General features: G+C 47.8%; 13 protein-coding genes across 13 annotated transcripts, besides 2 other annotated features; 7 read left to right on the forward strand and 6 right to left on the reverse strand.

Moving 5' to 3' along the window:
- Window positions 1–896: 896 nt before the first annotated feature.
- TSTA_072670 (high expression lethality protein Hel10, putative) lies at window positions 897–1,913 on the forward strand. Its single transcript, XM_002341223.1, has 2 exons — window positions 897–1,362; window positions 1,426–1,913. The coding sequence occupies exons 1-2, from the start codon at window positions 992–994 to the stop codon at window positions 1,658–1,660; spliced, it is 606 nt and encodes a 201-aa protein (XP_002341264.1). The 5' UTR covers window positions 897–991; the 3' UTR covers window positions 1,661–1,913.
- Window positions 1,914–2,073: 160 nt separating this feature from the next.
- On the forward strand, window positions 2,074–3,538 carry TSTA_072680 (mitochondrial 37S ribosomal protein MRP4). The gene is made up of 3 exons (XM_002341224.1): window positions 2,074–2,260; window positions 2,321–2,539; window positions 2,600–3,538. Exons 1-3 carry the CDS (start codon window positions 2,230–2,232, stop codon window positions 3,382–3,384), a joined length of 1,035 nt encoding a protein of 344 aa, XP_002341265.1. The 5' UTR covers window positions 2,074–2,229; the 3' UTR covers window positions 3,385–3,538.
- A 54-nt stretch (window positions 3,539–3,592) lies between these two features.
- Window positions 3,593–6,136, reverse strand: TSTA_072690 (alpha-glucosidase, putative; the record flags this gene model as incomplete). Its single annotated transcript, XM_002341225.1, has 1 exon — window positions 3,593–6,136. One exon carries the CDS (start codon window positions 6,134–6,136, stop codon window positions 3,593–3,595), a length of 2,544 nt encoding a protein of 847 aa, XP_002341266.1.
- A 425-nt stretch (window positions 6,137–6,561) lies between these two features.
- TSTA_072700 (mitochondrial carrier protein (Ymc1), putative) lies at window positions 6,562–8,057 on the reverse strand. The gene is made up of 5 exons (XM_002341226.1): window positions 7,870–8,057; window positions 7,687–7,698; window positions 7,491–7,627; window positions 6,811–7,442; window positions 6,562–6,762 (listed from the first exon to the last, which is right to left on the reverse strand). The coding sequence occupies exons 1-5, from the start codon at window positions 7,979–7,981 to the stop codon at window positions 6,732–6,734; spliced, it is 924 nt and encodes a 307-aa protein (XP_002341267.1). The 5' UTR covers window positions 7,982–8,057; the 3' UTR covers window positions 6,562–6,731.
- A 216-nt stretch (window positions 8,058–8,273) lies between these two features.
- On the forward strand, window positions 8,274–11,436 carry TSTA_072710 (mitochondrial translation initiation factor, putative; the record flags this gene model as incomplete). The annotated part of the gene is made up of 3 exons (XM_002341227.1): window positions 8,274–8,297; window positions 8,372–11,006; window positions 11,069–11,436. 3 exons carry the CDS (start codon window positions 8,274–8,276, stop codon window positions 11,221–11,223), a joined length of 2,814 nt encoding a protein of 937 aa, XP_002341268.1. The 3' UTR covers window positions 11,224–11,436.
- Window positions 11,437–11,551: 115 nt separating this feature from the next.
- Window positions 11,552–12,450, reverse strand: TSTA_072720 (uncharacterized protein; the record flags this gene model as incomplete). The annotated part of the gene is made up of 3 exons (XM_002341228.1): window positions 11,552–12,118; window positions 12,172–12,357; window positions 12,424–12,450. 3 exons carry the CDS (start codon window positions 12,448–12,450, stop codon window positions 11,552–11,554), a joined length of 780 nt encoding a protein of 259 aa, XP_002341269.1.
- Window positions 12,451–12,595: 145 nt separating this feature from the next.
- Window positions 12,596–12,623: a microsatellite.
- A 125-nt stretch (window positions 12,624–12,748) lies between these two features.
- On the reverse strand, window positions 12,749–13,691 carry TSTA_072730 (uncharacterized protein; the record flags this gene model as incomplete). The annotated part of the gene is made up of 2 exons (XM_002341229.1): window positions 12,749–13,429; window positions 13,485–13,691. 2 exons carry the CDS (start codon window positions 13,689–13,691, stop codon window positions 12,857–12,859), a joined length of 780 nt encoding a protein of 259 aa, XP_002341270.1. The 3' UTR covers window positions 12,749–12,856.
- A 130-nt stretch (window positions 13,692–13,821) lies between these two features.
- On the forward strand, window positions 13,822–14,879 carry TSTA_072740 (haloacid dehalogenase, type II). Its single transcript, XM_002341230.1, has 2 exons — window positions 13,822–14,052; window positions 14,104–14,879. The coding sequence occupies exons 1-2, from the start codon at window positions 13,881–13,883 to the stop codon at window positions 14,649–14,651; spliced, it is 720 nt and encodes a 239-aa protein (XP_002341271.1). The 5' UTR covers window positions 13,822–13,880; the 3' UTR covers window positions 14,652–14,879.
- A 207-nt stretch (window positions 14,880–15,086) lies between these two features.
- On the forward strand, window positions 15,087–16,662 carry TSTA_072750 (protein kinase, putative; the record flags this gene model as incomplete). Its single annotated transcript, XM_002341231.1, has 7 exons — window positions 15,087–15,124; window positions 15,173–15,217; window positions 15,246–15,283; window positions 15,493–15,656; window positions 15,881–16,096; window positions 16,164–16,326; window positions 16,397–16,662. The coding sequence occupies 7 exons, from the start codon at window positions 15,087–15,089 to the stop codon at window positions 16,582–16,584; spliced, it is 852 nt and encodes a 283-aa protein (XP_002341272.1). The 3' UTR covers window positions 16,585–16,662.
- Window positions 16,663–16,945: 283 nt separating this feature from the next.
- On the forward strand, window positions 16,946–17,968 carry TSTA_072760 (uncharacterized protein). The gene is made up of 3 exons (XM_002341232.1): window positions 16,946–17,048; window positions 17,105–17,682; window positions 17,741–17,968. The coding sequence occupies exons 1-3, from the start codon at window positions 16,998–17,000 to the stop codon at window positions 17,913–17,915; spliced, it is 804 nt and encodes a 267-aa protein (XP_002341273.1). The 5' UTR covers window positions 16,946–16,997; the 3' UTR covers window positions 17,916–17,968.
- Window positions 17,969–18,581: 613 nt separating this feature from the next.
- TSTA_072770 (uncharacterized protein) lies at window positions 18,582–21,187 on the forward strand (the record flags this gene model as incomplete). The annotated part of the gene is made up of 3 exons (XM_002341233.1): window positions 18,582–18,641; window positions 18,698–20,371; window positions 20,427–21,187. 3 exons carry the CDS (start codon window positions 18,582–18,584, stop codon window positions 21,039–21,041), a joined length of 2,349 nt encoding a protein of 782 aa, XP_002341274.1. The 3' UTR covers window positions 21,042–21,187.
- Window positions 21,188–21,252: 65 nt separating this feature from the next.
- Window positions 21,253–21,277: a sequence feature (AT_rich).
- A 97-nt stretch (window positions 21,278–21,374) lies between these two features.
- On the reverse strand, window positions 21,375–23,865 carry TSTA_072780 (uncharacterized protein; the record flags this gene model as incomplete). Its single annotated transcript, XM_002341234.1, has 1 exon — window positions 21,375–23,865. One exon carries the CDS (start codon window positions 23,863–23,865, stop codon window positions 21,433–21,435), a length of 2,433 nt encoding a protein of 810 aa, XP_002341275.1. The 3' UTR covers window positions 21,375–21,432.
- Window positions 23,866–24,803: 938 nt separating this feature from the next.
- Window positions 24,804–27,411, reverse strand: TSTA_072790 (neutral/alkaline nonlysosomal ceramidase, putative). The gene is made up of 2 exons (XM_002341235.1): window positions 27,116–27,411; window positions 24,804–27,042 (listed from the first exon to the last, which is right to left on the reverse strand). Exons 1-2 carry the CDS (start codon window positions 27,310–27,312, stop codon window positions 24,960–24,962), a joined length of 2,280 nt encoding a protein of 759 aa, XP_002341276.1. The 5' UTR covers window positions 27,313–27,411; the 3' UTR covers window positions 24,804–24,959.
- Window positions 27,412–27,537: the final 126 nt, after the last annotated feature.

Here is a 27,537-nt window from a genome sequence, read left to right on the forward strand (position 1 = left end):
CCATTGGTCAAGTCACAGTCACTATCCAGTCTATCCTAGCGATTTGACGAGAATTCTTTGCAGCCAAGCAGCTAATCTGCACATAAATGAGCCGGATGCAACAATTGACAACATGCCAATACTAGATGGAGAAGTTCTGTGTGGGCATCTTGAAGACGCATCATGTGCCAAGAACACTGGCAAAGTACTCGAGAATGAATCTTTCTTTGGACAATTTGACTAAGTGATTACTGAAATACAGAGGAGTATCGGCCGTAAAAAGCCGACCTATCAGTGACCGACTGAGGAGTCTCTCAGCGACGCATTGGTTACCATACCGGGATATCAACTAGTCAGGAACGGCTGTAGACAAGAACAACGACAATAGACACGGCAGTGCTGTGGCTTGGTCTTCCTTTTCGTCGCCTACGGAGTACTTCATGATGATAAATAAGTACGCACTGCTAAAATTAGAGCATACAGCCGAGCCACATCTCCAGCCACGATCGCGGGGCAATGTTACCGCTAAGCCCCATCAGTACGCCGCGTGCCGAACAAACCGAGCCGAGTGTTCCGTTGGTGGTAACTGTGTGTATTTTCAAGTGGACCATTTAGGATTTGCTGCGTACTGTTACTGTATTTGATTAGTAATTTAGTAAATCTTGCGGCCACACGAGGAGGAGCTGAGGGGTCTGGTTGGTATTGGGTGTATCTCACATATGATGGTTGGTAATAATACGTCATGAATGGAGTAATTACATGGCTGTGGTTCAGGCAATCTATGTAACTTTGGAGTTGTCTTGAGACCAAGCCTTCGCATGGGTTCGTTCTTTCAGCTGATGCCTGCCAGACCTGATGACACTCGACGACAAACTATATAAGACCCTGCCCTAACCGATAACCCCGCCCTCAGACTCGACTACATTTTAAATCACCTCGCATACCTTTCAGCTCATCCATCACCATCCTTATCCACAACCTGTCTAATCGACCTCATCGCATCACATTCAAAATGTCCGACTACAACAATCAATACAACAACCAACAGTACGGCCACCAAGGTGGCGGCTACTACAACGACCAACAAGGCGGCTATCCTCCCCAGCACGGCGGTTACGGTCAAGAGCAGTACGGTCAACAACAACCTCAGTACGGCCAGCAGCCCCAATACGGCCAGGAAGGTCAACAATACAATAACCACCAGCAAGGTTACGGTCAGCAAGAGTACAACCAGCAGGGTGGATACGGTCAGCAGCCTGCCTACGGTGAACAGGGTCATCAGGGCGGTTCGGCCTATTACGATCAGAACAACCAGTCTGGATATGGTCAGGGTCAACAGCATCAATATGGCCAGGAGGGCCAGCAGTACGGCGAGCGCCAGGGGTGAGTCAACTGTCTTGAAATCAATGCGCAGTGAGAACATGTGACTAACAGCAATCAATCCAGGTATGACAACCAATCTGCTCCCGGGGGCGCTCAAGACGGCGAGCGTGGTCTAGGTGGTGCCCTTGCTGGTGGTCTTGCTGGTGGTTTCGCCGGTCACAAGGCCAACCACGGTATTTTGGGAACGATTGGTGGTGCCATCATGGGCAGTATCGCCGAAGATTTTATCAAGGACAAGAAAAAGGACCACAACAACCAGCAGGGTGGCCAAGGTGGTTTCGATTTCTTCCGAAAGTAGATGCTAGGGCATGATGTTTTCCGGGCTCGATCATATTTCTTCTTAGGCCGTGACCGTGTCTCGGTCTGCGTCGCTTTTCGCTTTTGTCTTTCATGAAACGAGTCCTTTTTTTCTTATCAACGATTCGACTTTCCTTTGTCTATATTAAACTAGTCGGCCTTGGGATTGAGATGGCGTTTTGACTGCGTTGCTGTCATGAATACTGAATGATTATTGCTATTGCGGATTGCAAATGCTCTCTGCTACTCCTTTCAAACTCCTTTCGTTGAAGTAAAAGATCCATGTAGCAGTTCAAGTATGTCGTAAAGGACGAGTGACCAGACTTCGTGAAAAGGTCATGAGTACAAGCCATGTTAAACACTCTGAGAAGTCAGGACGACAACAACAGTATCCGGAGTAGACTAGTCCCTTAACGGATAAGCTTTGCCTACTAGCGAATCATGACCGACACGCTTGTGGGCACTGTTCCTATTTCGGGTTAGTCAAATCGGCCAAATCATTTTCGCAAGGGAACTTTCAACACCAACAATGATCATCCGACCTATCCTCAGACAACAAGACTTTACACCATGATAATACGGCAATTAGGTCTGCGGCAGGGTGAGTTCCTATCTTCAGGTGCCATGCTATAATTTCAAAAGCCTAACCAAATCGCGTCAGGCCGCAATGTCTCTTTAATCCGTCAAGGACTCGTCCGATTCTCGTCTACCGAGACGACAACAACGACTACGACAATTACAGCAGAACAGACACTCCCATTGAGTGGAAATGGCGAGTCGAGCTCTACTATAGTACAAAGTGTGCAAGCATCCCGTACTTCAACATCGGTCTCTCCTGCATTGAAATCTCGCAAAGCTTTCTTACAGGCTGCGCGGCAACGTGAGTATCAACCTCTTTTCAAGCAATTCGTCCACCACTGAACAATAATGTGATAAACAGGCCAAAAACTCAAAAGCATCGGCACAACAATCTCCCAAACCTACGATCCAAACACCCTACTCAAAAACCCCCCCAAACCAGCTGAAGTCACCCTCGAGTTACTCCTAGCCTCCCAATCCCATTTGGGCCACACCACCTCACGCTGGAACCCACAAAACTCGCGATACATCTTCGGTATCCGAGAAGGTGTACATATCATCTCCCTGGACGTGACAGCCGCGTACCTCCGCCGAGCCGCAAAGGTAGTCGAAGAAGTCGCTCGACGCGGTGGATTGATTCTTTTCGCCGGAACCCGCCCCGGACAAAAAGAATGTGTCGTTCGCGCTGCTGAAATGGCCAGGGGATATCACGTCTTTGAGCGCTGGATTCCGGGCAGTTTGACAAACGGACAACAGATCCTGGGTAATTGTGAAATCAAAGTCGTCAATGCCCTAGATGAAGAATTACCAGACTACAAGCAATACTTGACCGAACGACCAGTCCTCAAACCTGATCTTGTGATTTGTCTAAACCCGATTGAGAATGAGGTCTTGTTACATGAGTGTGGGTTGAATAATATTCCTACAATCGGGATTATTGATACCGATGCGGATCCCACGAGGGTTACGTATCCTATCCCCGCGAATGATGATAGTTTGAGGTGTGTGCAACTTATTGCTGGTGCGTTGGGGAGGGCTGGGGAGGAAGGGCAGAGGTTGAGGCTGTTGGAGGCGCAGCAGGGTAGATTTACTTATACGCCTGTTGGGGAGAGGGATGTTAAGCGTTCGTCGGAGGGTCAGGAGTAGTTTTTTTCTGGTTTGCCGTTTGGCTTCGTTGCTTGTATACATAAAATTTCAGATGTGCCTAGTGCCGCGTGTATGAATATATTACTTATTTAGTGTACGTCTTCAAAGGGTTTGGTTCATGGGTGCTAGATGAATTGATTGCAGTCTATCTTCAGTATGCAGCTCTCCGATATACAAGACGCAAACTCCGTACTACATAGACATATGCTCAGACAGTCTTCAACCGATAAACTCTCCTTCCCCTTGCATCAATACCAACATACTCCAACGGCTTTCCCAAATTCTCAGAAACAACATGTCTCTCATCACCCATCGGCAAAACAACATCCAAATCCTTCCAAGCAGGAACATACTTATTATCCTTCCCGCGCTCAAACTCCACAGAGACCTTCTCAGCGGTAGAGCTATATCTGACCGTGAACGAGGACACTTCGGCATTTTGTGTGTACCCATCATCTTCTAACCAAGTAGTCGAGAAGACGTGGCCGTGAGAAGTTCGCTTTGGAGGAAAGATTTCAACACCGCGATAGTCGTCGATTTCATCGACACCGGCGGCTGCTACGTCTGCTTTTTCTTCACCTGGTGTACGAGTTACAACGCTCTTGCCAATAGGGATTGCGCCGCCGATACGAGCGAGTAATGGGATACTCTCCTGCCATTTCGATTCAATTTCAACCCATTGACCGGAAGCCAGATGCTGATAGGGAGCATTGAGATTGACATATCCATAATCAAACGATCCATCTGATTTCCGTGGAAGATAGACCTTTGCAACCGTCACACCAGGCTCGTAGACACCACCAACAAGCAAAGTGTCCCCAAACCAGAATTGTTCTTCTCCCTCTTTCAGTTTCTTGGAAGCCCAGACTTCCGGATCGGATTCGTAGCCCCATCCAATCCATCGTTGGGGCGGGGAGGCGTACAAATGACTTTCGAGGGCGAGGGAGTAGATGTATGGTAATATCTCGTAGCGACGTTTGATGGTGTGGCGGATACGGGGGGTGATTTCGGGGTACATCCATGGCTCAATCACGTCGCCTAGGAGATTGTCTGCGGGTGATGTTTTGAAGCAGTTGATTGCGAATCGGGGGGAGTAGATGCCTACTTGGACCCAGCGGAGGAGGAGTTCGGGGGATGGTTGGGGACCTTCGAAACCGCCAATGTCGTGGCCGTAGCAGTGCAGGAGCGAGAAGCCTGCGTTTAGTGATAGTGCGTTGGCGCCCTTGAGATTCTCCCAGCTGGTGACGTCGTCACCGCTCCAGGAGCTGGCGGCATACCGTAGCGTCCCGGGAGTCGCACTTCTGGTCAAGACGAATGGTCTCAGATTCGGTCTCAGGGCGACGAGGGCGTCATGGGAGGCTTTGCCCATGAGCTCAGTGTGCATATTCCGTCCCCAGAGACCTACAGAGTTAGGTACCTCTGCGCGCTTTTCGACTTTGGCATGTTCGTTGTCCAGTTTCAATTTCCAGTCGTCATTAGGGAGAGTATATTCATTATTGTCGTTCCACATTCCATCGACACCGGCGTTGGCCAGCTTCTGTACACCTTCAACCCACCAATTGAATCCATACTTAGAAGTGAAATCAATGTGGCAGCCTTCAGCACCTTGACCTCCGCCGGCGCTCCATACATCCATATAACCCGGCAGATTTGTATCTGGATCAATAAACAAAGCATTCGCATCTTTCAGCTTGTTAAAGTCTGGATGCGACGAGAGGACAAAAGGCTTGATATTCGACAACAACCTCAACCCAGCAGCATGCATTTGCGAAGTCCACTTCTTCGGATCTGGGAACCGTTTGGGATGCCAGGTGAAAACGGTCCGAAGACTGGGCGTAGTATCACTAAATGAATAACCGGAACTCATCTGATGAGCTGAGCAGGGAATTTCGTGGTGTTTGAGCTTAGCGGCAAAATCTAGCAGTGCTTGATTGTCGACCATGGTGTATCTGTAGCCACCAGAGATATAGCCGTATGCCCATCTGGGGGGTAATAAAGGGAATCCGGCGAGTTCGGCATATGTGCGAACAACATCTTTCAGAGTCTTGCCCACGATGAAGTATTCTTCCAAACCGCCGTAGTCTTGACGGTATACTTTGTATGCGCCGTACAGACCGTCCAATTCAGAGCCAACGCTCCATGTACCTCTTGAGTGAGAGGAAGAGAAAATTGCAACTACGCCGTCGCTGTTGGCTTTGATCAGAAGCGGGATATACTTATACAGAGGATCTGTACGGTAGACATCGTATCCGAAAGTGTCAGATGCTGAGAGGATGAAGTTCCGATTCGTCAGGTCCATAGGCGCCGGCTTCTCGCCCAGTCCGACGTGGAGAGCCTCCCTGTCATGGACACTGTAGTGCGCCACACCGCTGGAGTCGGCGACATACGACCGACCAGGCAAGTCACGATGCAGGACATGCTTGGAATCCGACCACGACAGAGAAACGACAGGCGTATTCTCCCATTGTACAGTAGCCGTCACCCCGTCGATTTCCGTAGTCGCCGAGGAAGAATTAGTGCTGGTAAACGAGGATGGCAATGGATGATCCCTTGTAGGCTCAGGGATACTGGGGTATGGTGGTAATGGATGAGCTTCGGAGGTGAATCTCACTCGAAACAGGTTTGGGCGTATAGCTTCAAAGGTGAAATCGAAGCTTTGTTTTCCGCCGACTGAGCGGAGAGCGAGCGTGGAATTGGTGCCATCTTGTTCACGCAATTTGTATTTCTTGGGGACAAATTCTCGTTGAGGCATTTTGATGTATTGATTCAACGCTTGCCTCTCATAAGAAAAGAATGAGTTGATACACTGACAAGAAAAGAATATCACCTCATGGGACTCGCCATCTTTTCAGTTGACTACCACCAGACACCCCACCCACGTGCAACTACGTGGAAGATGGAGTTCCCTCCGAGAGTGAAGGTGAGCTGTCTGCCCCATTGGGACAAGCACTGACTGAAAAGAATCCGGGGGCTCTCCACATTCCCCCCTCATAGTGTGGGATGGCTTCCCGTCTGTTGGTGGATTGCCGGTTATTGATCCATCGGTTATTGAATTTTCAGTCTTTTTGCCAACGATTGTCAAGCTTTTGAGGGGTTTATGAATAGAATTGAGGATCAGTTCTGAATTCGTACGTGATGATGCGCAATTATTCTACAAATAAGTGCTTCGAATGAAATGAGTTCCAAGGTTCCTGTATCAGATGATGGTTGAAACATTTGGCTGGCATACTAAAGGACTATTCCAATCCATGGACTCAGAAACTCTGCTTGAGAGGAATTATTGGTAAGTTACTGCGTGAATCAAGCGGCGTTCTATATGTCTTTTAAGTTCATTGCATAGTCATATTCTAACCCATAGCCCTCATAACCAATTCGACGCTGTCATATCGTTAGCAACAACCCCGTTTATAGACTGGAAGAACTTACGTAGCAAATGTACCAGCAGAAACAGGCATGGCCCTGAGTAAAGTAGGCCCAAGACCCTTCCAGAAACCCGCATACCCTTCAGCTGCCAACGTCTTCTTGAAACAATCCGTCATACTCTTGTACTTTTGCTCAGTACCAAAACCATCAGTCTGCATCTTACTCTTGACGACGTCAAAGGGATAGCTGAATATCCACAGTGCTTCACCGGCAAGACCACCGTATGTGGCAACTTTGAGACTAGAGATATCCTCTCGTTTAATGTTATTGCGTTTGGCGTCTTGGTTCATAAGATACTCAAAGGCCAAGAACCACATTCCATAGGCTTGCGCTTCACGGAGAATGGTCACGACTTCGCCGCGGTAGAGACCACGCAGGACACCGTTGTGCGCAGAGAGTTTGCGCACGCAGTCCATGGGACCGTTATATAGCCGTCCAGCACCGTGAGGTTGGGCCTGTAGTCGGATACGGACATGCTCAATAGGGCCAGAAATAACTGAGTTAGTGACACCAGCAAAGGCACCCGCCAAGTAGTATTGTGTATACGAAAGACCGGGGCTGAGAGGAGACTTTTTCAAGTTCTCCTCTTCAAAGTATCTTCTTGCTTGATGGAAAGCACCAAATTGCACGCTCACCTAATAACAATTAGAGACTGGACATTTAAGTCCAGGAAAGAGACTTACACAAGCTCCGATTCCAATCAAAGGCGTCAAAGTACCCTTGTAAAAAGCTAGAGGACCTTCATTCTTGAAAATCTGCTTTGCGCAGTCTAGGGCGCTAGAATATTGAGAGGTTGTCTGTAGTCGCACCTTGACAATATCTGTTCGAAATAATGGTCAATCAAGGATTCATCCATAAGGACGCTCAGCGATTGCATACCGAAAGGTTGACCTATCGAACTAGTTAGTATGTATGCATCGGTGATAAAGGACATGCCCGGTTAGGGCTAGAATGCATAATGGCAATTGGCACAGCTTATTAAGAAAATTTTTGAATTCAAGTAAAACAGAAGCAAATGAGTAAACTCTTCAAAGAGCTGTTCAACATGCGTGGACAACTCACCCAGTAACACCTGTGTTATACCGCCTGAAGCCCCAGCGAACAAGTCCTTCGCTGTCCGTACCCAACCCTGGCTGAGCTCCTGCTCAACCTTGTCGAATTCTTCCAAGGCCATGGCGTCGAAATGCTTGAACCGAGTGCGCCAAGGGAAGACTCTCTCACGCCGAACGAATTTTTACGTCGAATTGTGCGAAGAGATATCAAAGTGAGAGAGCTTTATCTCTTCCTGTGTCTCTCGTTCCCCGATTGCGCAATCAGTCCTTGCACTGTGATTGGCCAGGTACGCCGTGTCACGTGATTTTGACCGCCAAGCCCGCGGAAAGCAGTCGGAGAAAAGAAAAAGGCAGAAGCGACCGACTAAACCAAGCATTGATCGAATGGGCGGACCTTGAGACGAGGCCACCATCATGCACAGAAGAGTTTGTCGACGAGTGAGTTCTCTCAGTCGATATCGCACAATTGAAGTTTTCGGGTCAATTGGCTAATCAATGTCTATCACTAATAGATATGTCGGTGTCCGTCCTTCGACTCGGGCTATCCCACTCCCGCAACGACACGGCGAAGCTGCCGTGACTTTCACCTCTCTTCATCATATCTCCAGAGCGATAGTCAAACGACGCGCGGCACCGGTGAAAATGAGGGCGAATCGACTTCATCGCAAGCTACACCTCGTCCGTTATTTAAGCCAAAGTTTGGCGGCGCATGGGGCGCGAAATTGTCAACTCCCAAAGCTTCTGGCCTAACAGCTGCCGAGTTGGCCAGTAGAAATGCCCTCAAAGCAGCTACTCCTGCTCCTCCTCCACCTCCACCTTCAGAACTTCCGAAATCGGAAATAGAATCTGTCCTAGTCACGCAGAAACCGGTCTTCAGACGCACAGCAGATTGGATCTGTCCTCAATGTCTCTATAATTGTTTCGGGAAGCATCCCTTTTGCCCTAAATGTCGAACGCCAAATCCCAATCCCCCTTTGCATCCTCTTCCGGAGCCCAAGCACGATCCACAGATTCGAAAAGTGAACCCCAGGAAACTTGGAGAGGATATTATAAATTCATGGAGAAAGGATAACGTTCAACCACGAAATGAAGGGAGTTCTGTCAATATGAGAAAGATTACATTCCAGCCTCCAGAGCGACGCCTATCGATAGAAGAAACGGAAGAGCTCGTAAAGGATGAGAAACAACCCGAAAAAGCATCTCCTGAAAAGGAAGAGGCCAAAACCGCCGAGTCGGAACCAAAGACTGCAAAAGAGGGGAAGCAAGAAGTCAACGAGTTCGACAAATGGCTAGTGTCTTTGGAAGAACTCAAAAAAGCCGAGGAATTGCAAAAGGCCCAAAAAGCTCAGCGATCTGAAAAGGCTAAAGATGCTAGGAGGGGTCGCTCGCGTGACAGTGAGGAGGAGGAGTTCGATCCCGAGGAGAGAAGACAACGAAGGGAAAAGCGAAAGCAGAAGAAGAAACCTGCAGAGGTTGTTGAACCGCAACGAAGCCCATTGTATCTTCCCGAGTTTATCAGTGTCAGCAACCTTGCCGATGTCCTAGGCGTACGCCAGGCTGAGTTTATCGATCACTTGGAGGAGATTGGCTTCGAAGGGGTGATACACAGTCATGTGCTCGATGCAGAGACAGCGGGTCTTATTGCAGAAGAGTACAATTTTGAGCCTATTTTCGAGACAAGTGAACAAGATTTGGTTGCGGCTCCTGAGCCTGAAGATAAGTCCCACTTACCGCAACGGCCACCTGTAGTAACGATCATGGGTCATGTTGATCACGGTAAAACTACGCTTCTGGACTGGCTTCGAAAATCGTCCGTCGCAGCTTCTGAACATGGTGGTATTACGCAACACATTGGAGCCTTCTCTGTGGTCATGCCTTCTGGAAAATCCATCACTTTCTTGGATACCCCTGGTCATGCTGCATTTCTAGATATGCGCCGTAGAGGTGCTGATCTAACAGATATTGTGGTCTTGGTAGTCGCTGCAGACGATAGCGTAAAGCCACAAACGATCGAGGCTATCAAGCATGCCAAGCAAGCCAATGTACCGATGATTGTCGCCATCAACAAGATGGACAAGGATAATGTCAATCCGGAGAAAGTTAAGCAAGATTTAGCTCGTCATAGTGTCGATGTGGAGGATTACGGTGGCGACGTTCAGGCTATCCCAGTCAGCGGTAAGACCGGACTGGGGATGCTTGATCTCGAAGAAGCGATTGTGACACTTTCAGAACTGTTGGATCACCGAGCCGATGTCGAAGGTAATGCTGAGGGTTGGGTAGTTGAGGCGACTACGAAAAAGGCCGGAAGAGTTGCTACTGTATTAGTGAAACGAGGTACAGTACGTGCAGGCGATATTCTTGTTGCTGGAACTACCTGGACTCGTATCAAGACGTTGAAGAATGAAGCTGGTACTGTGATTGAGGAGGCTACTCCTGGAATGCCCGTAGAAATCGATGGATGGAGAGAACAGCCAGAAGCTGGTTCAGAAGTCTTGCAGGCTCCTAGCGAACAACGTGCCAAGGATGTCGTTGACTACCGTTTGGAGCGCTCAGATATCAAGAAACTGGGCCAGGATACAGCCGCGATCAATGTCAGCCGACGCGAAACTCTCGAACAACGACGCCGATCCGCCGATGATGAAACTGTCGAGGAAACAGAGACATCCACAGGGCCCAAATTGGTTAACTTCATCATCAAAGCCGATGTATCTGGATCTGTCGAAGCGGTCGTCAACTCCGTCAGCGGCATTGGCAACAACGAAGTTCTAGCAAACATCCTTCGTTCGGGCGTTGGACAAGTCAGCGAGTTCGACATCAAACACGCCGCAACCTCCGAGGCAAGCATCATCAATTTCAACGCTGCCGTTGACCCTATGATATCCCGCATGGCCGAAGCACAGGGTGTCCGTTTGATGAATCACAATATCATCTACGAGCTGATTGACGACGTCAAGGCGAAATTGAGTGAACATCTACCACCAAATATCACATACCGCGTAACCGGCGAGGCGGAAATTACGCAACAATTCGAAATCACCGTCAAGGGCAGAAACAAGAATTTGATTGCAGGTTGCAAAGTTCGTAACGGCGTTATCAGTCGAGGGAAGAAAGTGCGTGTTCTTCGAGATAAGGAGATTATTTATGAAGGTATGTCCTATCCCTGTACCAAAAAGTCGTTCATCGAAGTGTGATGGTCTAACTGTGTTCAGGTTCCCTCACATCCCTCCGCAATGTCAAAAAGGACGTCACCGAAATGCGTAAAGACACTGAATGTGGTCTCAGTTTCCAGGATTGGGTTGGTTTCCAGATCGGTGATCATGTGCAGTCTTATGAAGAAGTTGTTGAGAAGAGGTATCTTCATTAATCCTCTCTCTCATTTCGAGTATTGTATATTATTTTTTTCTACACGCACCCCCTCTACTCGCCATTTTTTTCTGGAAATCATGTACAATTGTGAATAATTTGGGAAATACCTCAGGTTTTGTGAAAGCTTGTCATATGTTGCATGCATGGTCAGGGCGTTTTCTTGTTACATTATCTATTCTAAGTACGATAGAATCGATTTTTGCGCTTCATGAGACATTGATTTTGAACTTGGAAGGAGAAAAAAAGACAAATTAGCAAATCCTCGATCATGTACCATCAACCCTTGAAAGATAAAATGGACGAAAAGGAAGAAGGGATGACCATTATCATGCTTCTGAATCACTGTCATCATCCGTGGTTGTCGACTCCTCATCGCTCGAAGGTCCACAAATCTTCATACTTGACCCTTGAGCCATGCACTCCAGGAACGATTCACGAGCCGTCTTTGTTGATATAAGTTTTCCTGACGCTGTTCGTAGCGGCTGAGCTTGAACTGGAGTTGTAGGGGCATTGGGGTTATTGCCATTTGCCTTCGATTTATTGTTGTCCGCACCGGATTGTGAGGGTCGTGCTGCCTGACTCTTGGGCGCTTTCATGGCTACTGTTCCTGCTTTCCCAGTGCCGGCTTTACCTTTACCATTCATCTTTGCAGGCGCTGCTTTGGGGCGACCCCGTCCACGTCTCGCTGTAGTGTCTGCAGCTGACTTGTGTCGAGGCTTGCCTTTCTTATCTGTGAAATTCTCCAGTGTTGAAAGAGTGTCATCGTCTGAAGGGCATGGAAGCTCGTCAATGAGGTTGTACTGTGGTGTCAATCTTCTCAGGGATTTTGCAGGTAGGCTGTACGCCAACCTCTGATCAGCCCAGAAGGGTTCAAAGGTGTTTGTATGCAGAACCTGCCGTCATCAGTCTATCTGGACCTCCAGGAACCGTGTATAGAGTCTATTACCATGCTTGTACAAGACACCTTATGAAGTATAGGCAGGTTTGGATCCTCATTTGTTAAACGAATGATATCTTTTTCGATTTTGGTACGATTGATTTTGTCCTTTCTGTCACTTGCGACGTATTCCTGGATGACTCTGGACGCGTAAGTGGTGTAGATGTGGGCGAAGAGGTTTGGTTTGTCGAAGAACTGTAGTCCATATTGGCATGGATGAGTGTCTTGAACGACAGTAAATGAGTGGCTGGAGACACTTACGCTGGGTTTCTTGTCAGGGACAGGCATCTTGAGATAGATTGTTGGCTACCAATCTTAGATTGAAGTTATCTGAATTGTTTTCGACATCAGATGGTCCCGGAATGGGAAGAGGATGGCTTTCTGGAGTTGCAGTGGGACTGTGTAGATAGACAGAGACTTGCTCAGCGTGAGAAGAAAGAGAGAGAGAGAGAGAGAGAGAGTTATTTGAAGAAGATAGCCTGGAGAAGAGGAGAGGAAGGAAAGGCTGGTGGCTTGTTGATTGTGCACCTACCTCAATAGACAATATTCACAACCAGGCGCACTCTAAGACTACAAGCATCACCCAGCCTTCACAACCACTTCACATGACACTCTTGACATTATTGCAAAGCCATACTCTCTAACACCTTGCTGTTGGCTTGTTTGAATATGTATTCACATCAGAACAATGAAACTACCGAGCCTTCCATCGCACTCTCCCAACCCACTTCGCCCAATCCTGCACATCATCTCGTTCCAAGATGCGATCAATAGTATAATACTCGCGCGCCAACTCCTCATTACTCGCCATCTTATGAACAAAGTTATGACAAGCACGACACAACCATGCCACACTATTCAACATAAACTCTTCATGCCAGCCACGTTTGAGCGCTTTGGTGTGCACTTCTCGAGGGATGAGATGGTGATAAGATAGAGGGATCCAGTCCCGTTCGCAAATCTCGCAAGCTTCTGTCTTGGTAGTAGCCCATGCTGGAGGAGCAGCGGTTACAGACGTGATGTAGTCTGTGAGTACTGGGCGGAGGAAAGCTGCTGTGATGTCCATTGACTCTGGGAGAATGCCGTATACTGACAGTGATTCCGAGACCGAGACTGGGATGGTCGCCGTCAGAGTCTCCATGTCGGAATCGGTCAGTTCTGTGGCATCGCTGTATCGACTTGCCAACGATGCATCGTTTTGGATTTTCGAGTAAGACAGAGTCTGTACTGTCTCTGGCAATGCATGAAAGACTTCCGAGACAATGAACTACTTCTTGTTAGACTCTTTTTCTGGCAACGGGATCTCTGGTCAGAGGACATACATCGATAAATTCAGCGAGCTCTTCTGGATCTTGTTTCTCTAAACCACCAGAACTCTGTTCATCCTTACTGGTCTTTGTTATGTCGCCTCGCTTCTTGCCCTTGAGCCTACGTTTCCCGGAATTCTTGCGGCCTCCTTGAGATTTTTGCACTATGACTCCGGAGACACATTCTCTAAAGACCTCGAAATTATTCCCACCGTCGCTCATTTAATCATATAGTAGTGTCGAGACCGAGGCACGGAGAAAGATGAAGAGAGGTTAAGATGACGTTGTTATCTCGACGTTAAGACAAATTCACTGGAAACCCCACGCAGTGGGGTCTACATTAAACAAGACTGCAACGACAAAGTGTATGACCATTTGAACATATTTACCTAGGCGTGCATCGCACTCATCATGGCTCAGTCAGGCAGTCTCATTGCGTTTGATCTTTACGGCACTCTGCTATCAACGGAGTCGATCTCCAAGCGATTATCCGAGATTCTCGGATCGCAGGAAACAGGCACGCAGGTTGCGGCATCATGGCGAAAGTATCAGTTGGAATATTCATGGAGATTGACGTGTATGGGTATGTTGCCCCAAATCCGACTCATCAAGAGACATGAACTGATCGTGGTAGAATCCTACGATGACTTCTACAACATCACCCGCAATGCATTGAGACATGCACTCTCCGAGGCTGCAGTTCGACTAGAAGAAGATCAGATCGACCAACTGATGGATGAATACGACCACCTATCTACGTTTCCAGACGTAACACCGGCTCTACAGAACCTAACAAAAAGACCAGACATCAAAACCGTCATTTTCTCCAATGGAACTAAACAGATGGTCTCAAACTCCGTGTTTCGCTCCCAAGATCTTTCGCCTCATGCATCTCTATTCACGGATCTAGTCACGGTAGAGGACGTCAAAGCGTACAAGCCCGCACCTGCTGTCTATGAGCATCTGGCGGTAAGTACAGGTACGCAAATGGGGGATATATGGCTCATTTCGGCGAATCCATTTGACATTGTCGGCGCTGGGGATTACGGCTTGAAAACTGCATGGATCGATCGCAACGGTAGGGGGTGGGAAGATGCTGCGGTACCAAGGTTGCGACCACGGATTATTGGCAAGAGTCTGGATGAGGTTATCAAAGCAATCTTGGACGATCTTAGCAAGTAGATTGGTACAAATGCTTTTCCAGTAGGAAATCAAAAGCCAGGTTTAGCGATCAGTCGTTATGTCGCGCTGTATGTATTTCCAAAATCCTCCATGCGAAAAGGGAAGTCTCGGGGTAAGTAGCAGCGCTCTGAATTCGTTCTGCCCTTCCATTTCCCCTCTAGAAATATTCCATGAGAGTAAATGTGGAATCTAGAGTGAATAGGAAGGGGTGATGTTTTATGAATGATTGGAGAAAGAAAAAAGAAAGAGAAAAGAAAGCGGGAAAAATCTTGATAGGGTTTTATATGTGCGCTTATCGATAAGCGGCTAGCTTCGTTTCCAAGTACTTACAACTTCAACTTCAACCTCGTATTGTTCATCATTTGAACATGGAGGTATCGCCATGAATAAATTAAACATGGCCATCCACTTTCTGTCAAGGTATTCATGTCCATCATGTCTGTGGTCGCGATACTCCCGTTCAATCCGGCGTAGTATGCTAGTCTTTCTCGGTCTCCATCACAACTGCATGTCTTCCCTAGTTCAGGCTGGAACAACATTGATATTGGCTTGAAAGTTGAAGAGGAGTCAATCACCGCTTATTGACCTGAAAAGTTCTATCCGGTCCGTCTCGGTGAGGTATTCAGTGGCCGGTATCAAGTAGTCGGCAAGCTGGGCTATCGATCCAGCGCGACAGTCTGGCTATGTCGCGACTTGCTGTAGGGAAGAAACTTACTTATCCGGTTCATTAGACCCAATACAACGGCAAGGGAACCACTGCTATATCACGTTGAAGGTCTTTGCGACATCGACCTCGGTGACTCGAGAAATTGAGGTCTACAACCATCTGAAAAGTCTACAGTCCGAACATCCTGGTCAAACATGCTTGCGACCTTTGATCGAGTAATTTCAGATTCAAAATCCTCACAGACAGGGTTTATATCCTTGTCTGGTGTATCAGCCACTTGGATGAGTCTCCACCAGCTCGTGGCGCTGCTTCCAATTAAGGTTATGAGCAGTGCAATGGTGAGAACTACTGTCCAAAACGTACTGGTCGCTTCAGATTTCCTCCACACAGAGGCACGTATAATACACACTGGTAAGTATTCCACCTACATCTGAATAAATATTGCCATGATATATTGGCTAGCAACAAGTTTCTTAACTGGAAACTCAGATATCCAACCAAATAATATTCTCCCTGGCATCAAGGATGACTCTATTCACATTTGAATAAACTGAGTTCAAAGCGCCAGTGCCGCGGAAAGTCCTTGAAGATCGTAACAATTTACCTCTCGTGGCCTCTTCCAATTTCCTACGGTACTCCTGTTCTCTGCGATTTAGGCGAAGCTCGACTAGGGACCGACCAACAACAGGGCGATATTATGCCCGATATTTATCGAGCGCCAGAGGTTATATTAAACCTGAGCCGAGATTACAAAGTTGACATCTGGAACGGTGGGATGGTGATGAGCTCTTTATGAATGCGCTTGTCATCTGTTTTCAAGGGGTCTCGGAATCGACAGAGCCCAGACTTGGGATTTGTTTGAGCATCGCCACCTTTTCAAAGCTCGTAACCCCGATCGTGAACTGGACGACAGCCATCATCCTGCCGAGATGCATGTGGTGCTGGGAAAACCACCTACGGACTTCCTCAGTCGAAGTGAGCATAGTTCTCGATATTGGGACAAAGATAGTAAGTGCCGCGGTCCATATTAGTTATTTACATATAAAGGCGTGAGATATCAGACTGACACTTTAACTAGGAAAATGGAAAGGCATGGCTCCCCATCCTGACCGTGGTCTTGAGACCCGTGAGGAAAGACTTCAAGGCGATGAAAAGAAGGACTTTCTCCGTTTTCTCCGACGTATGTTATGTTGGCTTCCTGAAGAGAGGGCTACTGCGAAGGAGCTCATCCACGATACTTGGTTAATGCATGGCTTATTTAACTGAAATACTTCCAGTACACCACTTTTCTGCTTTTCCTTCTCACGCTTGCTCTTTCAAGAGCAACTGATCAAGTATATGCCATCTGAATAAAGAGTGAGATCCCTCTGCCTCTGGGTTTGGATAGGTGGAAAAAAGACCGGTGATCCAGCTGTCTTCAGCAACAACTATGCATACGCATCGTTGGCACTGAATTCAAGACGATATTTCCTTATTTATTGCACCAACAGACTAGATAGGCAAAATAGAGAATATACTTAACTATACCCAATTCAGCCTAGTGACGATTTTGCGGCCTGGGGCACCAACCTCGGTACCTAGGCGGCGATATTTCTTGCTTCCGATTCAGGAATCAACAGCTCCCTGCGAGCACATCAAGACGCTGTATCAATACCGTCTGGACAGTGTACATTCTCACAATGCTGGGCTCACCGAAATTACGCAACGCGACGTGGTTACATCCACTCCGGGTTCGCTAAACCATCAGTTCCATCAAAAATCCAGCAAGCTAATCTACAGTCTCTAGGGCATCGCTTACTTCATCTCACACCCTTTCCTATGGCCCCTCCTTCGCAGTCGCTTACTACCAATTTTTCTATTATCGGGCTTCATCTACACGCTTCTATTCTTCTTCGCCTATCTCCCACAAGTCGCATTTCTCGCCATCTTTCAAGGACACAGTGCCTGGGTAAACGGCGCATTTCTGGTCCTCGGAGAAGGAGCCGCAATTGTCGCCCTGCTCTTCGAAGCATTCTTCGTCGACGAAACATTAGTCGATGTCTTTGATGCCGTGCTTATAAACGAAGGATTCGAACAATTGGTCAATAAAGAACGCGTTATACACCCGGATGGCGTCACGCCCGTTAAGAAGCTTGGGAAACCGACTACAAGCGCGGTCTATGCACCCTTCTCATTCAGGCAGATAGTCGAGTTTATCTTTTTGCTTCCACTCAACTTTGTGCCTGTCGCTGGTGTACCTATGTTCTTAGTTTTGGCTGGATATCGAGCTGGACCGTTCCATCATTGGAGATATTTTCAGCTTCTGGAGTTCACCAAGGATAAACGGAAGCGGTTCATTCGTAGTCGCCAGTTGAAGTATACAGCGTAAGTTGTCTACACCTTTTTGTTAGCTTCCTTAGAGGCTGACAGGACGATATCTTAGTTTCGGCACAGTAGCTTTGATACTACAGCTTATTCCCATGTTTTCAATGCTTTTCCTACTCACTAGTGCTGCTGGATCAGCTCTTTGGGCGGCGGAGATGGAGAAGCACGAGGCGTTTCTTGAGGCACACCGGCCGGAGAGGGAAGAACATTTATATCACGATGATCCTGCATGAATCTACCTTACCTAAGTCCATAATGTATATGAATGAAGTTACGAATTTGCTTAGCATCATATTATCCCCGACTGAATTCAACATAGGCTGAGGCCTAAATGTAAGCGTCGGGATGGCAACCTTGACCACAAGAGATGGGAATAGCAGGACAAAACAATTGCCCTCCAGTGTTCTCCTAGCTTGTGACAAAAGTATCAATTCTTTAAAAGGGACGCAATCAAGGTTCGTAGTGTGTTACACGTGACCAGCCTCTGTGAGTGTTTGCCGGCAACTCCTCCGGAAGCCTTTAGCCTCTAAACCAACCCATGTCAACACCGGCATCATGTCGGGGAGCAATGAGGAAAATCCCCATCAATTGTTACCAGGATGCGCTCCTTATGGTAATACCTTATAGTTTCATGTAACAATTGATAGATCGGGACTCCATTGGTGATCTGCGTCCTGTCGCCTGTTGCGTCACAGGCGAGTCTTCCTCGGCCTTCAATGCCGATGGCTTAAACTATCAACAACGCCAGGCGACTCTCAAGAGACAATGCGACTTACAAGCGACAGCGTCTAGGTGTGGAGAAAGTACGACTCGAACACCATCATCACAGAGCGGAGCAATTGTAAACAACCCCCGCCCCAGATTCGCTATAGCTCAATTCCTGGGGAAACCGTGCTATTATGGATGGTAAACCGAGACTACAAAAAGCATGCGATGCATGCAACATCCGCAAAGTCAAGGTTAGATATTTCTTCTAGTCTGATCACACGAGCAATTGTCTGATTTTATTCTGCAGTGTGACGAGGGTGGACCACCATGCAAGTCCTGTATCTCTCTAGATATTCCATGCACATTTGACCGACCTAAAAAGCGTCGTGGTCCTCCAAATAAACATGCAGAGGCACTCAAAAAGCAAAAAGCGCAGCCCACAACTCCGCCAGCAACGGTGACTCCTGCTCTAGCGCCAGCAGCAGTGCCAACTCCTATCAGCATACCTCCTCCTCTGGCTCCTGTTACTGTCCCTACGACTGCCACTGCTACTGGGACCTTGACCACAGATACCACAGTATTAGACCAGAACATACTTCCGTTGTCTGGCGAATCAATATGTTCATTACCAACACTTCAGCTACTAGTGGATGACTTTTTTCTATTCATCCACCCTCTCATCCCCATACCGCACGAACCAACCTTCCGTGAAGCATTTGCGAGGCGAGAAGATCTGACCAATGGACGGTTTCTGGCACTACTAGCTGCTGTAATAGGCTCTCTGGTAGCCTCTTTCCCACGCCGGCCGCGATTGCATTTGCGCACAGACTCTGCAGGGTCTCGGTATTCCAATTCAATGGCCTTTGCTAAGCGTTGTCATGACATAGCAGTACAGGCGCGAGGATTGGGATATCTAGATACGAGTACCACTGTTGAGGATGCAGCCATTAGTTATCACTTATCACTCTGTTCCAGCTACGTCTATAATCACCAACGCAGTCGGATGTACCTTGGCGAGTGCATGACTATTCTGCGTGTATACGGTCTATATAAACCTTCAAGGCAAGGCGGGGCTGATCTTGGTGGGATAACAGCCGGATCACCGATATCTGAACCTCACGGTCATCTCGGCGACATCACTGAAACGACGGAGAACTACCTCGTTCAGGAGCAAGGCAGGCGTCTGTTTTATATATGTCTTGCTGGGTTGCAGACGTTACATCAACTCGGTTCAGCGGATGGCCGGACTTACATACCCCCTGAAACTCCGACGAACCGATATCCTCCTTTCCCTCTTGAAGTAGACGATGAGTTCATCACTTCTAATCAAGTCACAGCGCAACCAGTCGGTGTTGTTTCCCAGCTTACGGGATTCAATGCGAATGTGCGCATATTCCAATGCTATAATCCGCTATTAGCGTTAGAAATTGCATTCAACGACATGCAACTAGTGAGCTGGGAAAGACAAAGACAACTGATATGGGAATCATTACAGAAAGCGAAAAAGGTCACTGCAGAACTACCTCCAGAACTGTCTTTGAATTACCCACAGGAGCTTCTGAATCTATCCTCTCCTTCGATTATAGGTGGCTGGCCTTCAACTTTTGGGGAAAGTATAACGACCCGTGATCAGGAGCGTCGAAGGATACAATACGAGATTCAAAAGGTGAACATCTATATCAGTTCGTTGTCCACGCGATCATATTTGGTTGAAAAGTATTGGATTTTGTTTGAGGGTCATATCAGATTGCAAAAGGCGAAAGCTGCTTCTGCCGAAACACCGTCTAATGTCGCTGCTCCATTCGACTCTCAATATATGACGAGTGACACGACAACGTCGGCACCAGATGCGGAATTCCATGCGCAAACAGACCAGATTGGACAAATGATGAGACAGGAACGTGGATTGGTAATCAAGGATCTACTGTGTTTGCTGAAAAGTGTGCAAGAAATCCATATAGAGCCAAACGGCGCCAGTTTCGTACGTACAACATGTTTTAAAAACATGAAGCATAAAATACTGACCAGGAAAACAGACCCATAAAGTCCGCCAAATAGCCTCTACACTTCTCAATCTCCCCCAAGAAATGAGCACAACACTCCCACCAACAACAACCACAACCGTCGACCCCGTAACCGGAACACCAACGGCAACAGAAACAACACCATCAGGACCCCAACCCTTATCCACAAGCGACGCCGAAAACTACCTTCGCACATTCCTCAACATCCTCGTCCGTCTCGAAGGTGTAGGCGTCACAGGCAGCGATCCCATCCAATCCATAAACACAGTCACAGATAACCTCAACATGAAACCGGACGATCTGGACATGAATCTAAACTCCACTGCCGCTGCTACTACTACACTCCTCAACGCGGACATGCCCATGGAGGGCAACAATAACATCAATGACGCTGCAGCTAATAATAGCAACAATATAATAGCAACAACAGCGCTATTAAACGACCCTTTAGTCTCAGCGGCAGCAGCATATCCGAGCCCTAATCATAATGAAGCTTTCCTATTACCGATGAGTTATACGGGGGATGGGATGAGTGGTCAGGAAGAAGAGGAATTGAGACAGTGGGCAAATTTGAAGGAGTTTCAAAAGTCGTTTGTGGAGGATGGGGGGTTGTTGTATTCTACTTGATCTGTCTGTTGATATCTGGTCGAAAATACTTATTGTTTGTATGTTTGGGATGGTATTTGTAACCTTGGAAGTTTGTTGTTCTGGATTACGGGGACTCTATTAAAGGGGTAGTATACACATCACGGCTTCAGTAGACATGGATACAATTGATTAACACACACACACAACCCATCAATGTAAACAATGGACATGAAAAGGTTCAGTAGCCACCAAAAAAAAATTAAAAAAATAAAAAACTGTTATTAAAGGAGTCGATAAGTCTCCTGAGATGTAGGTGCATGTATGTGTACAAAGAGAACCTTAAAGTTTAACCCAACTTTTCAATGATAAACACCTGGCTATACATTCACAAAAGAAAACCCCCAACAGAAAAGACAGAGAAAAAGAAAGTCTAGATATTAATCACATTATGTTGATGCGCACTCATACTAGGACTCGGACTTGGGCTAACAGTCGGTTTCGGCGTCACTGTCATCGTAATCATCTGGGTGACAGTAACCTGAGGACCAATCTTGGTCACGAATTGCGTTAATGTAATTGGTGGCGGCGTAAACGTCTTCCACACTGTGGTTGTAGTTGTCACTGTCACCGTTGGGGTTTCCTGTACGGCGTTGAGATTGGTAGATGTAGGGGGAGCGTTTGTCACCATAGCAAAAGGATTCTTTGCTATTGCGACGGTGTTTTGGGCATAGGCTGCTGAAAGAGAAGGTGTTATTGTGGTTCGTTTGCCGGTTACGGTGGCGTATACGGTCGATGTTAGGGATATCATTACGGTTGTTGTTGGTTCTGCGGATGTCCCTGTCGTCGTTACGGCGGTCACTGGCACTTCTTCTGGAGATGGTGCTGAATCGATGCTAGTGTCTTGTCCATATGCAGTCGTTGGAACTCCTGCGGGAACGAAAGTGGTTGACGTTGAGCTTGCAATGACCACCGATGGGATTGAGATTGCGCTTGTGATTACAGTGCTAATGTCAACTCCCGGGACCGGTTTGACAGTGTTCTCAGGTATGGAAGTACTGCTGTGAGTAGTCGGGTTCACGGTGGGGACGCTGAACGCCGATGTCATGCTAGGTCCGAATGTCGATCCTGCTGGGTTTTCTGGAGAAGTTGACGTTGGGACAATAGCTGGTGAGTACGAGTATGAGCTGCGCGCTGCTTCAGATGGTTGGGAAGTCGAAGACGCAACTGTTGTTGGAACCGCTGGCGCACTGTACGCTGTTGTTGTAGATGGTCCATATGTAGGGACAACAGCAGTGGATGAAAATTTAGGTGCTCTATATGTCGCGCTTGTCGTCGACGGCTCATACGCGGAGACAGCAGCGGGTACCGTAGACGAATCAATTACAGTCGAGAGCCCAGAAGTACCAAGCACTGCCAACCCTGACGAAGTGGGCGTGGCAGGCGGCACTCCCCCTTGAGAAAGTGGTTTGACCGTTGAAGTAGCAGACGGAATAGACCATTGACTAGTCACCGGATAACTGTCCGTACTGGAAGGAGCTGCATAAGTTGTATCCGGAACGTCTGTAGAGATGACAGATGAAGCAGCAGTAGTCGTTATACTTGCTGCGCTCGATCCAGCCAAGCTCGAAGCACCTGCTGTATGAGGGCTGAAAGGGGAAGTGGTCGGGTTGACTACACTAGAAGCTCCTGGTATTGTTCCAGCAGTATTTGAACCAAACGTTCTCGTAGTTGGGCTTCCGTCAATGGTAGGGTGATGGGGGTGGTGACTGCTTGAGCTGTGGCTCGGAGCAGCAGCCGCAGAAGATAGACTGGTTGGGGTAGTAGTCGCGCTTGACGCCTTGCTACTTGGTGGCGGCAACGGTGTAGATAACGATGTAATTGAGCCTCTGTCAGGTGTCCTTGTCGGTGTTGTCGTTGTCGTTGTCGTAGTTGGGCTTGCATCAACGGTAGGGTGATGGGGGTGGTGACTACTTGAGCTATGGCTCGAAACAGCAGACGCAGAAGGCAAACTTGTCAAGGTAGTGGCCTTGCTTGACGCGCCTTTACTTGGTTGTGGTAGGGGCGTAGACAAGGATGTAATTGAGCCTCTGTCAGGTTTCCTCGTCGGCGACGTTGTCATTGTTGCTTCGCTATGGGCAGGGATAGCGGATGCACTGGAAGCCTTGATCACGGCTGAGCTTGACCCAGTAGAAGTATGCTCTGATGTAGGAGGTGGTGATGAGGTTGTCATAAAGGTTGAAGCCACCGTGGAAGACAAAGGCGTAGTAGGATGAGGGTCAGAGTGAGGTGTCAAGGGTGTGGTTGAGGTCACAGCTGAAACAGCAGAAGACGCAGCAGTAGAAGCTGGAAACGTAGTTGTTGGGGCCGCACCAGGTGTGGTATTGTCTGCAGCTCCAGTAGTGCCAGTCCCGACGTGTGAGCTGAGAACAGTTGTGCCACTTGTCGCGGTTGATTCGGCGTGCGTTGTAGGTTGGCTGGAAGCACCAATAGTGCCTGTCCCAGTTGCTGCGCTGGGAACGGTTGTACCGCTTGCTGCAGTCGACTCGGCATGTGTAGTAGGCTGGCTAGCACCAGTACTTGTCGCAGGCAGCAGGCCAGTTGTCGTCGTCGTCGTCTCTGGAGGATGAGAAGCACCAGCTGTAGTAGATGGTGCTGTGGTAGGCAAGGTAGTAGGAGCACTCAAGGTATTTGCGGCAACAGACGAGACTGGTTCGACTGAATTCTCTTTGACTGCACTGGATGAGCCAGACTGTTGAGCATCTCTGCCTCTGAGATGTGGTATAAAAAGTGGTTTTCCACTGGAGACGTCACTGATAGCTGACAACAGCATCAACAAGGTTGGAAATGAAGTTTGAATCTTCATTTTGGAAGGGACTGGCCACCGGAATACGAATGAAAGAGTGAGGAGGAGAGGACACGTAACAGATGCCTCTTTGTTTGCGAACCGCCAGTCCGTATGTATCCACAGAGAGTATTTCCCAACGCAGTATAACGGTAAGGAGGAGAAAAGTATCTTCGAATTCTCTTTGGACCAGCCAAAAAAGGTATGCTGTATTCGAGTCGTAAATCTCGTGACTACCCTTTGTAGTCAGAATAATGATGCAGTGTCAGACAGAAATGTAAAAGCCTGCAAAACTCTTGTAGATGAGAGATTGTCAGAATATCAGAAATGAAATAGAAAAGAGTGTATCCAGAAAGAATGACAATAGCCGTTGTATTAAGCCAAATAATAGGCTGTGAAGTGAGGGACTGTATTGTTCCAAGCGAGAGACAGACAAACCTGGAGAAAAGAGCATCGCTGTAGAAAAATGGCAGGGTATGAGTATTTAAAGAGCATAAAGAAATGATTCAGGCAATAAGCCATCATCCTCATCGTCCTTCTCCATCATCATTGTTCTAGACTGCAAGTCGCCGGAACAAAAGGAAAGGAAGTGAATCATAACTGGACAGTAAGTGAAGCATAGGTATGAAGCTGATGATTCAAGCTCTGGTATGGGGCAGGCAATGATTGGTCCAGAGCGATGGATGACAAGCGCTGTTCTGACAGTTTGGGAAAGGAGCCATAGTGGGGCAGATCTGTCGCAGCTGCCGCCCGGGTGGATCGTTTAGGGTGATACTATTGGTCGGATACTTAAAGTTTCAATGTTTATTTCGGGACTGCATCGAGATAATCCCCGTGATTGGCTGGATAATTGGACGTTCCTATTGGCTGATTTGATGTTTATTTCAGGACTGATCTGTATGAATCTTGCCGCGATGGATATCTATGACTATGAAGAATTGGAAGTGGACAACGTATTTGACGGCATTCGTAACTATGTAAATGAATGCAATAACCAGCTACCTATCCACTATTCAAAACACAAATTATAATAATTCATTTCATTCCATAACTTATTTGATAAGCATCGTACATCCAATTGTTCCATCTCATAAACATCGTTCATATTCCTCATCCTAGATCTTCACAGTAAATGCACTACTCACCCCCTCAAAAGACGAAACAACCCCCAAAACAGACTTCGAATCCCCATAATAATGCAACCGATACGAACCACTCTGCACAGGATTCGGATCATCAATCGCATAATAACTATCCTCAATCTGCCAAGAGAGAACGACATCACTATAACCCAAAACCGTATTCGTGCGTTCCCATTGATAGATCAAATTCCAGTCTGCGTCTGTGCGGACAGTTTGCCATTTATTAGACGCTGGGTTGAGCCATTCGACGGCCCCGAATGTGCCTTCTTGACGGAGGTTGTTGCGCGGATTGGCGCCTACGAAAGTTACGCTGATTGTGTCTCCCGCTCCGTAGGTGGTTGTATTGGGGGATGTGGCGGTCACGTCGCCGAAGGACTTTCCGATGGGTGCGCTGTCGTACACGACTCCCGGGATGAAATTCAGGGAATTATTTGTGTTGATAGGTGGGTTTGGTCCAGCCGGAATCGGCGGTAATTGTGCCACGGTTGCTTCACTCCCCAAGTACGGCAGGTATGTTAGGGTTAGGTTGATGTATCCGGCTAGCTCGTTTGGCCCGTACAAGGTGGATGCACCTTCGTAACGTTGGACGCTGTATTCTTCTTCTGTCGCGACGTAGTGGGCGTACGTGTTGGCTGGTGATCCCAGGACGACCAGAGGGTTGGTAATGCCCAAAACATCCGAAGACGCTTTGAGAATTGCGTTCTTCCATCGACGACCAGACATAGTAGTGACCTCGCTAGGTGATACTATGATGATCAATTGCCCGATACGCAGAAGTTGAATGTCAACAATATTCGGCGCCCACGCATAGGGGAGGCTGACTGCTCCAGCGTCGAGGAGAATCTCTTTCGGGGCTTGACATGCCTGTTGCTCTGCTGATGGCTGATGAATGAATGCCCGAGCAACATACCACACAGGGTTACTTTCAGCTGGCCCAGTTCCATTCTGAGTAAAATCAAACTGCCCAGGTCCGTCGGTGGTGCCCGCAGCAAAAGAGAATCCCAGCGCTGCATAGCAAGTACTCAATGTTGTTCCATTAAACGGCGACGGGAATTCATATCCTGTAAAATCATGATAGACATGAAACGATGAAACAGAGGAGCTACCGAGGATCTGTGTGCCGTCGGTATCCAACTGGTCATAAAGCTGCTTCGCTGCCGTATACTGGCGTCGACCAATCTCGAAACAGCTCTTTGACCCAGCATCGTTCTCCGAAAAGTACGGACCTCGTCCGCGACAGAGCTCTGTCTGCCCATTACAAGTACTATCCTCGAACCGACATGGTAGTCCGGTGTCTTCACAATATGCACCGAGGACATTTGGCGAGGTATCGCCAACGCTCGACTGAGAGAACCCAGCTATAAATCCATTCGCGAAGCGGTTATCCTTTGCGGCACTGCGCTCAAATAAGTATGCAGCAACACCCTTGTTGTCGCCCGCGGTAAGGGTGTTGTTCTCATATAGTGAGGTGCCATGAACAGAAAAGAAGGTCAGAACAGCGAACGTTTTGCTGTCTGATGTACGATCAAATCGCAACATACTCATTGTCTTATCAGTATTGTACTCATATTGAGCCCTCTCTTCTTCCGGGTTGGCTAGATAAGCATATGGACTCCTATTGGTATTACCGTCCGGTATGTCAATAGTACCATAACTCAACCGTCCTGAAGTAAGACTCTCATGCGCTCGCTGAATAGATAGCAGCGCCCCGTCAACAAGGGCCTGGTAGCTCTGCGGATCAAATCCAAAAGTCGGAATCTGTGGCAAGAGATAATTCATCCATGCTCCGGGGCCAGAGTGGGCGTGTGTTCCGCTCAGGGCTATATTGTGCTCGCCATAACGAGCATACTCTGCGCCTAGTTTTGCTAGGCCTTGAAGCACACCGTGTCGGACAGCGGTATCACCAGATTGTGCGTCAAGCACTAGGTAAATAAAAGTGTTGTTGGTATCATTTGGATCTGCAATGATGAATGCTCGTGAATATATTCGTTGTCGTAGTCCTGTTCCAATTTGGCTGAGATTCGCATATCCATTCAAAGCAACTTCGACCACAGGTCTAATGATTTCTTAAGTCATTCACTGAAACAAACACATGCGACACAACAGACTCTCATAGGGAGCAAACTTACCCCGTAATATCAGCTTTCCCAGCCCCTAACAAGAAAATACTGTCATCGGCTCTTGAGGCCTGCTGAAGAATTGGCCTATGTGTCCTATAGTGAGGGGCAGATTTTCCCAAGTCGATGCCCGCAATGACCTGTAAGAGGAACAATAACCCTATTGAAGCGCTCACCAAAAGGGCGATCATGAACCCCCAACGCGCCATCTCAGGCAACTATATGTACCTACCTAGGTATCCAACAACACTGCAAATAGAAGGGATAATTGCTAAAAGCCAAAAAATAATTTGAAAATCTCCTGATCCAATCCAGAGCGAAATTCAGGGTGGATAGAGAAAAAGAAAAGAAATTGACTGCCGGAACGAGACCAAGGTTCGTTTCTTCACATGATATCACTCTCCCCTCCCAGCGTTCCTCTCTTCTCGGCACGA

The sequence above is a fragment of the Talaromyces stipitatus genome, genomic scaffold (assembly GCF_000003125.1).
Source record: "Talaromyces stipitatus ATCC 10500 scf_1105507295523 genomic scaffold, whole genome shotgun sequence".
Taxonomy (NCBI): Eukaryota; Fungi; Ascomycota; class Eurotiomycetes; order Eurotiales; family Trichocomaceae; genus Talaromyces; species Talaromyces stipitatus.